Genomic DNA, 12,421 nt, shown 5'->3' on the forward strand with positions numbered 1-12,421 from the left:
ATGGCAAGGACTCAGCCAACAATCAGCTCCAGGAAGATCAAAGAAGGTGTAAAGTTACCTGTGAGTACTGTTACAATTATAAGACGCCTATGTGAAGCCAAGCTATCTACAAGAAGCCCTCGCAAAGTCCCACTGTTGAAAAAAAGACACGTGCTGAAGAGGTTACAATTTGCCTTAAGAGCACATTGACTGGCCTAAAGAGAAATGGTGCAACATTTTGTGGACTGATGAAAGTAAGATTGTTCTTTTTGGGTCTAGTGGCCGGAGTCAGTTTGTCAGATGACCCCCAAACACTGAATTCAAGCCACAGTACACTGTGAAGACAGTGAAGCATGGTTGCGCAAGCATCATGATATGGGGATGTTTCTCATACTACAGTGTTGGACCTATTTATCACATACCAGGGATCATGGATCAGTTTGAATACATCAGAATACTTGAAGAGGTCATGCTGCCTTATGCTGAAGAGGAAATGCCCTTGAAATGGGTGTTCCAACAAGACAACAACCCCAAACACACCAGTAAAGGTGCAACATCTTAGTTCCAGACCAACAAGATTGACGTTATGGAGTGGCCAGCCCAATCCCCGGATCTTAATCCAATAGATAACTTGTGGGGTGACATCAAAAATGCAGTTTGAGGCAAAACCAAGAAATATAGAAGAACTGTGGAATGTAGTCCAATCATCCTGGGCTGGAATACCTGTTCACAGGTGCCAGAAGTTGGTTGACTCCATGCAACACAGATGTACAGCAGTTCTCAGAAACAGTGCTTATACAACTAAATATTAATTAAGTGATTCAAAGGAAAGCAAAATCTTCAAACATTTTTCAGTTTATATAGTGAATGTTTGAGTTTGTAAAGAAGAATACAAACACTGCTATTTTTTTGAACAGTCTAATATTCACTTTTCTTCAATTTTTTTAGAGGAACAACACAAAATTTGATATATTTTTCTTCATGTTTTGATTTGGAATAGAATGTGTAGTGTTCCAAATGCATTTGTGTGCATGAAAATAAAAGCTATTAGAAGGATTTTGAGCTTTATTCACTTTTTTCAACACACTGCTATTATTTTGAACACAACTGTACATATATATATATATATATATATATATATATATATATATATATACACACACACACATACATACATATATACACACACACTCTATAGGTATCTATACGCAGCACATTTTTATGCACCATAAATATCTAGAAAACAAGACTTCAACCTAATCAGTGAAGACTGGAATCTGTATAATCTGTGGGCATCAAACAAAACCTGCCACAAAGACCAAGATTTCTACTAAAGCTTGGTAATCTTAACAGCATCTTTTGTTTTTTTTTGTGTTTTTTTCAAATAGATTTTTATTAGATTTTTAGAACATTACATTGGAAAAGGTCTAACAATAGACCATAGAAGGATATCAGTTAACATTAACATTAATTTGGTCCATATATCATATAAAGATGTTTCTTGCAAATGCAGAGAAAAAAAAATCAGATAGTACAAACAACAGCATCAATTACAACGTCAAATACAGTGTCAAATACCATGAGCGATTTCAGAGAAAAGAAAGGAATTAAAAGAAAAAAAACCTCTCTCATGTAGGTTAAGAATCATGTATCAAATCATCTTTTGTTTTTTGAATCTGAAGTATACAGAGGGACAAGACCAAGCTCTTTAAGAATGTAACTTTTGAACTATTTTGGGTATTTTACAAAGCTTATTGAGCAGTCCATATTATACTATTAGAAGATACCTTTTAATGCTAAGACAGTAACAATACAATACACGAGGGGTTCGAGGGTCTCATGTTCTGTCCCCCTTGCTACTGTACAGCGCTGAGCATATCCTTTGGCGCTATATAAATACTGTATAATAATAATAATAATAATAAAACCATTTTTTGGCTTTATGCACAGGGTCATACAGCATGCAGAGCTTGCTTAGTCATTCTCCCAGGACCCGTTGCATACAGGCGCACATTGAGACAAATTATGTGGCTGTATGTGTTTATGCACTAAGGGTTGCATCAAACACCTGTGCGCACACAGCCATATACATTGAACACAGATAGTGCGTGTTCAAAGCAAACGTCCAGGCATGTGCTTTAGGCTTCATGCACGTGGCTGAACTGGGGCCATACAGCAAGCAGAGCCTGTGTAATCACTCTTCCATGCGCAGCTGCCAGTGTGTATATGCTTTCATTGAGATGAAATAGAAGATGCAGCTGTATTCAGTTATACGCCTGGTGTTAAGGAAAGCACCTGCACACACACATATGTATTATTATTAAATTATAAAACGACTTCCTGCGCTAAGAATGAGACCCTATCCCTATAGCTGCTGACACTTAACCTCTTACCAATGTGAGTCCAATACAATAAATAAATAAATAGTGCAGCGCTAAACCACAAATCTAAAGTAAATATATATATATAAATAAATACAAAATAAATATATATCATATAAAAGTGCAACCGTGCAAATACAGTATTAATTCAATAAAGTGTAACACGTGTATTCCCTCCGGGAATAATTAAAGTGGCCAAGTGATCAAATATATTCAATAAAGTGCAATACGTGTATTCCCTACGGGAATAATCAAAGTGACCAAGTGATCAGAACAAACAATATATCACAATACACTCTAATGCAAATCTCCACTTATTGTGAACATGTCCGTATATATATAGTGTGTCCAATAGACAATCTTCATGCAGGTGATATCAAATGTCCACACTGTGTGTATCCAAAAATAGCTGCAATGGCCCCTCACCTCCTTACATAGACCCTACAGGGTCAGCTCGCTTTTGGAAACAGACACCACTCTGGTGTATCACAGGATCCTCCCCAGTGATGTATACTCTATCACCAGCTTCCTCTCCGGTTCATGTATAAACAGAAGACTCTCATAGTGTAAAACAGCAATTTATTATATACACTGTATACAGAGATATCCACTCACATGATTATTCATCTTTCATATTTTCATATGGCTCCTATACCTCATGCTGTGCCTGCCTTGCATGGGTATTAGATATAGGGGTTTCAAATATGGCTGCCACGCCGAAAATGACGTCACAGCGCTCCCAGAATCCTCCTCGCGTACCGACGCGTTGCGTCACGCTAATCACGTGACTTCCTCAGGGTGATTTGTGATATATTGTTTGTTCTGATCACTTGGTCACTTTGATTATTCCCGTAGGGAATACATGTATTGCACTTTATTGAATATATTTGATCACTTGGCCACTTTGATTAGTCCCGGAGGGAATACACGTGTTACACTTTATTGAATTAATACTGTATTTGCACGGTTGCACTTTTATATGATATATATTTATTTTGTATTTATTTATATATATATATTTACTTTAGATTTATGGTTTAGCGCTGCACTATTTATTTATGTATTATTATTATTATTATTATTATAATACAGGATTTATATAGCGCCAACAGTTTGCGCATGCTCTGAACTCACACTATCTGTGGTCGGAGCATGCGCTTGTACTTTACACAACGTCCAACACATAACTGACATGGCCACTTGTTCTAATTCATCCCGAAGGGAAGGTCTAGGTGGCAGCTGCAGGTCCTGGGAGAGTGATTACACAGGATCTGCACACTGTATGACCATGAGCATGAAGTCTTATGCAATCCCTGGTGCATAAATACGTACAGTCACATCTTCTAGTTCATCTGAATAGGCGACTGTATGCGGCAGCTGTTAATCCTAGGAGAGTGATTATACAGGCTCTGTATGCTGTATGGACCCTGTTCGGCCATGTGCATGAAGCCTAAGGCCCTGCACACAAGATGAGAATATCGGACGAATGATCATCCGTTTTTTTTGTTTTTTTGCATGCTAGTCTCATATTGAAAGGAAAGAAGTTGCCAAAGTTACGAAACTTCTTGTATGACAAAAAAAAAAAAAATCGGAAGTGATGTAATGTATTGAATTAATATAGACAAAAGACAATGTGCGCTATCATAAAAAAATAAACAAACAAAATATCTACCGAGCTGCTGCAATAACACTTATAAGTGATCCCACACTGAAAAGATACCAATCTGAAAAACAGTGTTGCGCTAGCTCATAAACGCAATATTCATGTACATATAAACACATAAAAAATATACAATAAAAGTCTTTATAATTGTGACAGTTTAATCAATTATTGTGCTTGATTAAATGTGTTTGATATAGAATGTGCTCCAAAAAAACTTCAGTGCTCCACCGTGAAATCTGTGCACCTCCACCTATGGATAAGGATGGCCGCCCACCTGACAAAGCCACGGTTGGTGGTGTAATGCATGGGGCGGAGCTTAGTGACGTCATTCCCGGTCACATGATGGGACCGGAAGTTCTCTATGCTTGTGACTTATCTGAACAATGTGAGTGTTATTCCTTACATGTTTTTAAGGGAATAAAACAGTATTACACTATGGGATCTGTTCTTTTCTTCCTTACATATAGAGTTTAAGCTGGGAAGAGATTCGTTTTTATTGTGTCATCTATGGAGGTCCCTGTATGATCTGTTTGCTGCCATCTGGAGCCTTTTTGATGGAATCATTTCGCTTGGTTGACCTATATTAGTTTATATGTCCATGCTATGGAGGTGAGCGGCCATCCTTATCCATAGGTGGAGGTGCACAGATTTCATGGTGGAGCACTGAAGTTTTTTTGGAGCACATTCTATATCAAAACACATTTAATCACGAACAATAATAAGGACTTTTATTGTATATTTTTTATATGTTTATATGTACATGAATATTATGTTTATGAGCTAGTGGAACACTGTTTTTCAGATGAATGTATTGAATTGTATTTTTGGACGAAAACTATGTTAATTAAATGAAAATTGTACGATCTGGTATCGTATGAGAAAAATTTCCGTGCTTGTCCCTTTGAATAATATTGAATGAAAACTGTGATTATCGTACCATTGCTTCCAAAGCGGTATTTTTCGTACGATTTTCTGATAGTGTAAAGCTTAAAGTGGTTGTGAAGGCTGAAGGTTTTTTACCTTCATGCATCCTATGCATGAAGGTAAAAAGCCTTCTGTGTGCAGCAGCTACCTCAGCCCCCTCAATACTTACCTGAACCTCATCGCGATCCAGTGATGTGAATGACAGCTTCGGCTGCCCCGGGTCCCTGCTTCCTCATTGGCTGAGACAGCAAGAGGGGGCCACTGGCTCCCACTGCTGTCAATCACAGCCAGTCAGCCAATGAGGAGAGGGGGCGTGGCTAAGCCGTGGCTCTGTATGTGAATGGACACACTGAGCAGCAGGTGCCCCCATAGTAAGCCGCTTGCTGTGGGGTCATTTGACAAACAAGAGGAACCTGCGAGACACCCAAAAAGAGGAGGATCCAGGCTGCTCTGTGTAAAACCACTGCACACAGTAGGTAAGTGTAGACATGTTTGATATTTTAGGAAAAAAAAAATTAACCTTTAGAATCACTTTAAGGGTGTATATTTTAGGAGATGGGGCATGTGGTCAACGTCACGCTCCACTTACTTTTGAGACGGCTTGTTTGTTGATATAAGAAGGTTTTCTAGGCATCGACTAAAATCTTCAGATCTGCCATTTTTTTTCACATTAGATAAAGGCAAGGCATCATTTGATTGAGGATTCTTTTCCACACCGTCCTGGAATGGTCTGTGATATGAATGACTGTGGTGCCAAGCAGAAGCGTTATTGGTATGATAAGATCCGCCAGAAGTTATTTCAGAATGTTTATCCCCTGAAGCATATCTTTCACTATATCTGTCAGACCTGTGGTACGCACAATGGAAGAAAGAGCAAGATGAAAGGGATTCAGTACATTATGGAAAAAAAATATGGCAACATAATCTATATCACATAATGAAAGGGTCAGATCACAAATACAGAAAAAATGGAAGGTGCTTGGTGGATTTAAAGCTTACTGTGCAATGCACAACCAGTAAAAGCACACATAACATGAAATTCCCTACCAATTTGCCCAATGTTTTCGGTAAAGAGATCCTGTGTAATCTAGTTTACAAACATGGATTTTAGTTGCATGCATTTGCAAATAAATGAGGAGCTTCATGTTGCCTTTGACTCGTGCAGTTTCACTCCTCCTGCTGCAATCTTCATAAAGTACAAACACAAGAATCCAACAAAAAGAGTGAGACCTGCCCTGTAATGACCACAGAGGTGGGCAGACCTTAAAATGATACTAAACCCTAAATTAAGAAAAAAAAAACAACACATAGTGCTGTAGACATCAGCACTTACCTTGTTTACAGGTCTATTTTATCTTTTAACTCTGTGGCTGATAAAATATCCACCTTGATAACAACCCTCTGGTTCCAGTCTTCTGGTGGCTCCATCCCCTCAAAAGGGACCTATGGAGTCTCCTGAGTCATCTTATGTCCACAGAAGCTCAAAGCCCTGGCAGCAAACCACTCCCCTGCTCCTTCTTTCAGCTCCAGATTGATAGCGGCTGGAGCCTGCACGGTCCCTGCAAAGGACCCAAGGAAAGCAATACACTACCTGGAAATTTGGGGGAAGCCGAGGACCTGAAGCCGGAGGTGGTAAACAGGGAGGGTGGGTAAACTTTTAGTAAGAGATATTAAAAAAAAATATAGAGGGTATAGAGATTTGCCGACAGTCATCCACTTCTAAAAGATTATAAAAAGCTGACAGGAGATTCAATCTTTGACCAGATTATTACTTTTATTGAATTTAATGTGAGATATATCATTCCAGCTTTGTCGAACTGTCATGGCTAGTGGCTAACAGACAGTAAAAAGATGATGAAAGTATAAAGCGGCATCCACTTGGAAAATCTCTATTTCTCTTTTATTGGTCTCAGGATAAAAATCATAGGCTATGACTAAGGCCCACACAGGGCTATTTGTAACTTTTTATCCTTTTTATCCTGTGAACAATAAAAAAGAAACAGCAATCTTCTGTGCAATTGCCGCTTTATACTTTCGCAGTGGTTCTGCTGCTGACAGGAGCCAGCAGCGTGCACCACTATCCTGGATAAGAGTTCTCAGTTACCGGAGGTAGGGTAGCGGTGAGTCCTTTTCACATATAGTCAAAAGATGATATTATATATTCTGTATATCGTACTATAACCAAATGGATTCAGGTGCAAAAAAGTGGAATAATTGTTATTAACTCGTATAAAATAAATTATTAAATCTCAAAACTAAAGTCTATGGTAAAAGCTAGTAGGCGAGTCAACCCACAGTGTTAACAGTATACATAGTAATAGGTTAGTAATGTATCTGTGGCTTTTGTGTCACAGAGAATCTAAGAGACCCCATAATGGGTTTTTTAAAAAACAAAATATGCTGCTTTCTTTCAGACACTCTCCCTCACTAAATAAAATTGATTATATCCTTCTGTGTGGAATTCTTAAGCCAGCCATAGTCGGTTTGAATCTTTGCCGGTTCAGCAGGAGCTAACTGAGATTCGAACCATGTATAGGCAGGCTTAATGTACCCAAGTTGATTGATTGATCAACTTGGGTACAGGCACGCTGTTGGATTTACATGTGATTATTGCTAGCAGCTATTGTAGCTGTTACCAGTAATCACTGTGTTCTGCTGGCAGGGACAGCTTCCTCCGCCCCTCACTGGGAGAACACAATAGCTTCATGAGAGGGATTTCCCCCCACTGCCTGGTGTTAGTCGGTTCGAATCTCTGCCAGTTCAGTAGGAACCAACTGAGATTCGAACCATGTATAGGCAGGCTTAATGTACCCAAGTTGATTGATCGATCAACTTGGGTACAGCCACCCTATTGGATTTACATGTGATTATTGCTAGCAACTATTGTAGCTGTTACCAGTAATCACTGTGTTCTGCCGGCAGGGACAGCTTCCTCCGCCCCTCACTGGGAGAACACAATGGCTCCATGAGTGGGATTTCCCCCCACTGACTGTATTAGTTGGTTCGAATCTCTGCCGGTTCAGCAGGAACCAACTGAGATTTGAACCATGTATAAGCAGGCTGAATGTTCCTAAGTTGATTGATCGATCAACTTGGGTACAGCCACCCTGTTGGATTTACATGCGATTATTGCTAGCAGCTATTATAGCTGACAGCAGAAACTACTGTGTTCTCCCAGCTGGGACAGCTTCCTCCGCCTCTCACTGGGGGAACACAATAGCTTCGTGGGAGGGATTCCCCCCACTGACTGTGTTGATGGGGGAATTGAGCGATTTTCTTTTCTGCAACCCCCTGCAAAATATCTGTCAATGGCTGGCCCTAGTCAGAAAAGGGGAGGTAGGGGAGATACAGTCATTCCTTTGACTTACTCCCCTCTGTCACAATACACTGATCAGCATTGCAGTCTATAGCCTGCGGCACTGATCGAATGTTGAAAACCCGACAGAGTGGTTGTACAGAAGTCGATCAGTAGATCAACATTATTTAAGTTGTGAAGATAATGAATAAAGAAATAAAGTATATAATTATTCCATTTAAAGTAAACCTGCCATAAAATAGATGTGGAGGCTGCCATTTTCCTCTGAAATAAACAGTTGCCTGACTGTCATGCTGATTAAATACTTTCTGAGTCACTGATTTTCCCATTATAAATGACAGAATAATAAGGACAAACGTAGATCTCTAATGATCCTACGAAATAATATAAAAAAGTCATAGGGTAGGAATGCAATTAGCTTGGAATGCCTGCAGACGTGATTATCAGTGTAATAGATACGGTGGATTCATTAGCTGCAGTAGATGAATAGGCCTGTGCTTTGGGACTGCTATTTTTATTACGGGTAGGGCTCATGAAATAGCTGGTGCAGCCTGCCGCTCAGTCTCCACCCATACTAAGGCCTTATGATTTTGAGTCATCTGCTCTACACAACAGGACATTGTTACACAATGGCCAGAAACAACAAACAATACACTGACATCCAGCAAACAGCCTACGGTTCTGTTAGGAGGAATAATGGAATACGCGTTCCTAGCAATTCAATGAAATGCCATTCTCTGCAAAGCAGTGGAAAATAATGCTGCTTTTAAGATGACAGAATGATCCATATTTATAGTAACTATTGGCTGAGAACAGTTTTCCTGCTCCAGTCTGACATGTACTTGGCATCCTTGATTCCAGGGACAGGATTTGATCCATTGTTCGGATTTGTCCTTTGCATTTTTTATCTTTGGAAATGTCCCTGTTTTTTTTTTATTAAATACTTAGATGTACTAGGACACAGGGGGCAAACACAAGGCCCTTGGGCCGAATCCGGCCCTCCAGGCCATTTCTTGGGGCCCTTGCACCTCTCCTGCAGGTACCCCCTTGTCTCCACCCCCACCGTGTCTCAGCAGTCAGCAGCAGAGAGGAGAATGGAACTTCTCTGCCAAATCCTGCACCTCTCAGTGCAGCTGCAGCACCCCCTCATCTCTGCCTCCCCTGGTCTCAACCTTTAGCAGACTCTGTTAACTGACTGCACTCCTCCTCTGGTCCTCTTCCAGACCCTGTACTTTCTGCTTTCCAGCTCTGCCCCCAAAGGGGGGGCAATGGTGATGTTATGGAGGTTGTGGGATTGTTGACATCTGATGTAAGGGGGGTGGGGAGCTCTGAACATTTAGACTTACATATACAACCAGGCCTTTGAGGGCAACCATAATGCTGATACGGCCCACCATGAAATGGTGTTTGACTCCCCTGTACTAGGAATATCATCTTTTCTGTTCCTGACTGCTTCCGGCATTTGTGTCTGTAGCCGCACATATAAACAGCCAATTGTTCCTATTGGTTCAGTGGACAGGATGGTGCACACATATACTTCGACACTAACATAAAGCCCAGCTTCAGGAAAAGTTAAAGTCCTCCCCTGCTGTAGGGCTGCATCCGCACTGCAAGGGTTAACTACTTGGTGGACTGTCCCTTGGCATCCTTATGTCCAGTGCAAGGCTATGAGCCCTGCATGGGTCTTGATGATCTCAGAGGACCTTAAATCACCAGAGTGTATAGGAAAAGAGGCTGCAGGGACCAGTCTCACAGTAAGGAGGAGCCTGTGGTAGAGTTAGATCAGGTCTGTAAGGGCTTGTTCACACTTGACTAAATCTTCTGACTCAAATTAGTGTTAGTATGGGCGTTTGACAGGCGTTAATGAGCTTTAGTAAGGGTGTTTGACTGGCGTTTTACAAGCGTTAAAAATGTACCTCAAACACCCTATGCGCAGTTTTGACGTGTTTTGTAAGCGTTTTACAAATGTTAAAACCACACCACAAACTCCTATAATAATCTGGTTTTAACACACCGCAACCACATCTGACAGTGCGTTTGTGGAGCATTAACATATACTTGAATGGGAGGTGTTGAAATGCTTCAGACTCCTCCAGACTCGACATGAGGCTTCAATTTTGAAGCGGCACAATGCTAACATTTCATGTTTTGATAATGTGAACAGCACTGTGTGATGTCCATAGCATCATTTGCACAGGTGTTTGAGAAGCATTAAAAATGCCCCTCAAATGTCTACTTTCAATGCCCAGTGTAAACTAGGCCTAAAAGTGCTTTACCCGGTGCCCTGGACAAAATACATTTAATTTTTCCTTTTTTTAAACACTTGGTATGGCATAAAGTTTATTATCTCAGCTACAGATTTGTAGGCAATGGTGGTCAAAGTTAGCTGTTCATGAATAGAACGTGAATGCTTTCAGATTCTCATGAGAGAAAACCCAATACATGACAAGTTACCTGCTCAGATTATGTTTTTATACTTTGTATAACTTGAATTGGAAATTGTTGCTCAGTGGCATTCTCTTTTTCTTTTTTTAAACAAAAAGCTGGTATACAAATTTGCCATCAAATAATGCTAATTTATATGAAAGTGTTGTGGCTCCGGTGAATTATTGGGAGTGCTCCTACCCTGTGTAGGTATGGAGATGAGCAAGACTTTCCTTAAGTCTTGGTGGAAAGCACTTACCAATTCATATCATAATGCTCAGCAGGACCTAAATGGAAGGACTGTTAAACACCCTTTTTTCAAATAGCATTTCTATCAGAACAAAGAAACGCCCAACATGTAGGGTTCTATGATCCAGTGCTTGAACTCTTCAATTGCCTCCACTCGACCTTCTGTAGAAACCCCCGTCATGTGCTTCTCCATTGCCTACTTCCTGGCCATCTATCTCATCAGCAAAATCTTTTCTCTATCTCTTTATAGCAGCTAAAAGGGCCATCGCTAGGGCCTGGAAGAAGCCAACTGTCCAGTTTGCGGAGGTGAGAACAATTATGACCACCCTCATGATCCATGAAAAAATGTTGAGTATCCTTAATGACACCCATCCTCTGTTCCTGAAAATTTGAAACCCTTGGTGGTCTTACGCTCACCCTTCAATTCCTGAATACAGTTTGAGCTTGCACCAATTTTAGGGGGGACCCCCATGCTCAGGCCATCTCAATACTGTCTCCTTCTTGATTTTCTTTTTTTTTTTTTTCTTTCTTTCTTCTTTGTACTGCTGGAAATGGCTACCATCTTGGAATTGTTTTCACAAGTAGACTCATATATGTCTACCCACTGCCACAATTCTTAATGCAAGATGCACAACCGCATCCAAGCAGAATCCAGAGCTGAAAGCAGAGACAACAATTACAAACATATGTATCCATTAGTGAGACCTACTATGTGTATTGTTGACACATTGCTCCCCATAGGTACTTGCTATCAAGCTCTTAGCTAGGCTGGGTGCTTTGCCAGAGGTGAGTTATGGGAACCTTCAAGGTTTCAAGATTTGCTCTTCCTCTTCTCTACTTTACTTGATCTCTGTAATATATTTTCTGCAAACCAGAATACTTCCTTTAAAAATTTAACACGATTCATGGTACAAACACAGCTTCTCTGGGAAGTAACCACCAAAAGAATCATTATACCAAAGATGGACAGGCACAGACAGAGCAAACAGAAGTGGCCTGTGCCATAATTATAAAGGTGGCATCTATTATAATGGCATCCCCACCTACATCAGAGATTAAATAATGGTAATTTTATATATACACACAGAAGCCACTTGATAACACACATACAGAGTGGGAACCCAGCTGTGAAGCCCCATGCTGTCACAGCTGGGTGCCAACACTTAAGATGCTGATGCCAGAGACAGATGATGGCCCGTAAACTTGGCTGCGGTGAGCACACTGCTGGATCGAGCAGCAGGTTAGTGTCGGTTTTTTAAAAGCCAGCAGCTACAGTGTTTGTAGGAGGAACGTTACTACGTCACTACTGGGTCCGGGAACGTCCAGCCTTAGTGAAAACGAGGCGTTGAGCACATGTCGGCCATCTTAAATATTCACAGGCTGCAGATACTAGTGCCGGTGTATAGGCACCATTCCATGTGAGTGCAAATTGTATATATTGAGTATATGGTTTTAATGTTCATTTAATAAATACTGCACTTAGAA

At 40.5% G+C, this 12,421-nt stretch overlaps 1 protein-coding gene across 1 annotated transcript in view; it reads right to left on the reverse strand.

The window, feature by feature from the left end:
* The window catches only part of ARHGEF37 (Rho guanine nucleotide exchange factor 37), a 122,894-nt gene that overhangs the window by 80,407 nt on the left and 30,066 nt on the right, over nt 1–12,421 (reverse strand). Inside the window, exon 2 of the mRNA XM_089659441.1 lies at nt 5,537–5,794. Within this exon, the coding sequence (XP_089515567.1) occupies nt 5,537–5,794 (258 nt within the window). The remainder of the gene's footprint in view (nt 1–5,536; nt 5,795–12,421) is intronic.

The sequence above is a fragment of the Staurois parvus genome, unplaced genomic scaffold (assembly GCF_062004578.1).
Source record: "Staurois parvus isolate SC_StPar_1 unplaced genomic scaffold, SC_StPar_1.0 ptg001158l, whole genome shotgun sequence".
Classification (NCBI taxonomy): Eukaryota; Metazoa; Chordata; class Amphibia; order Anura; family Ranidae; genus Staurois; species Staurois parvus.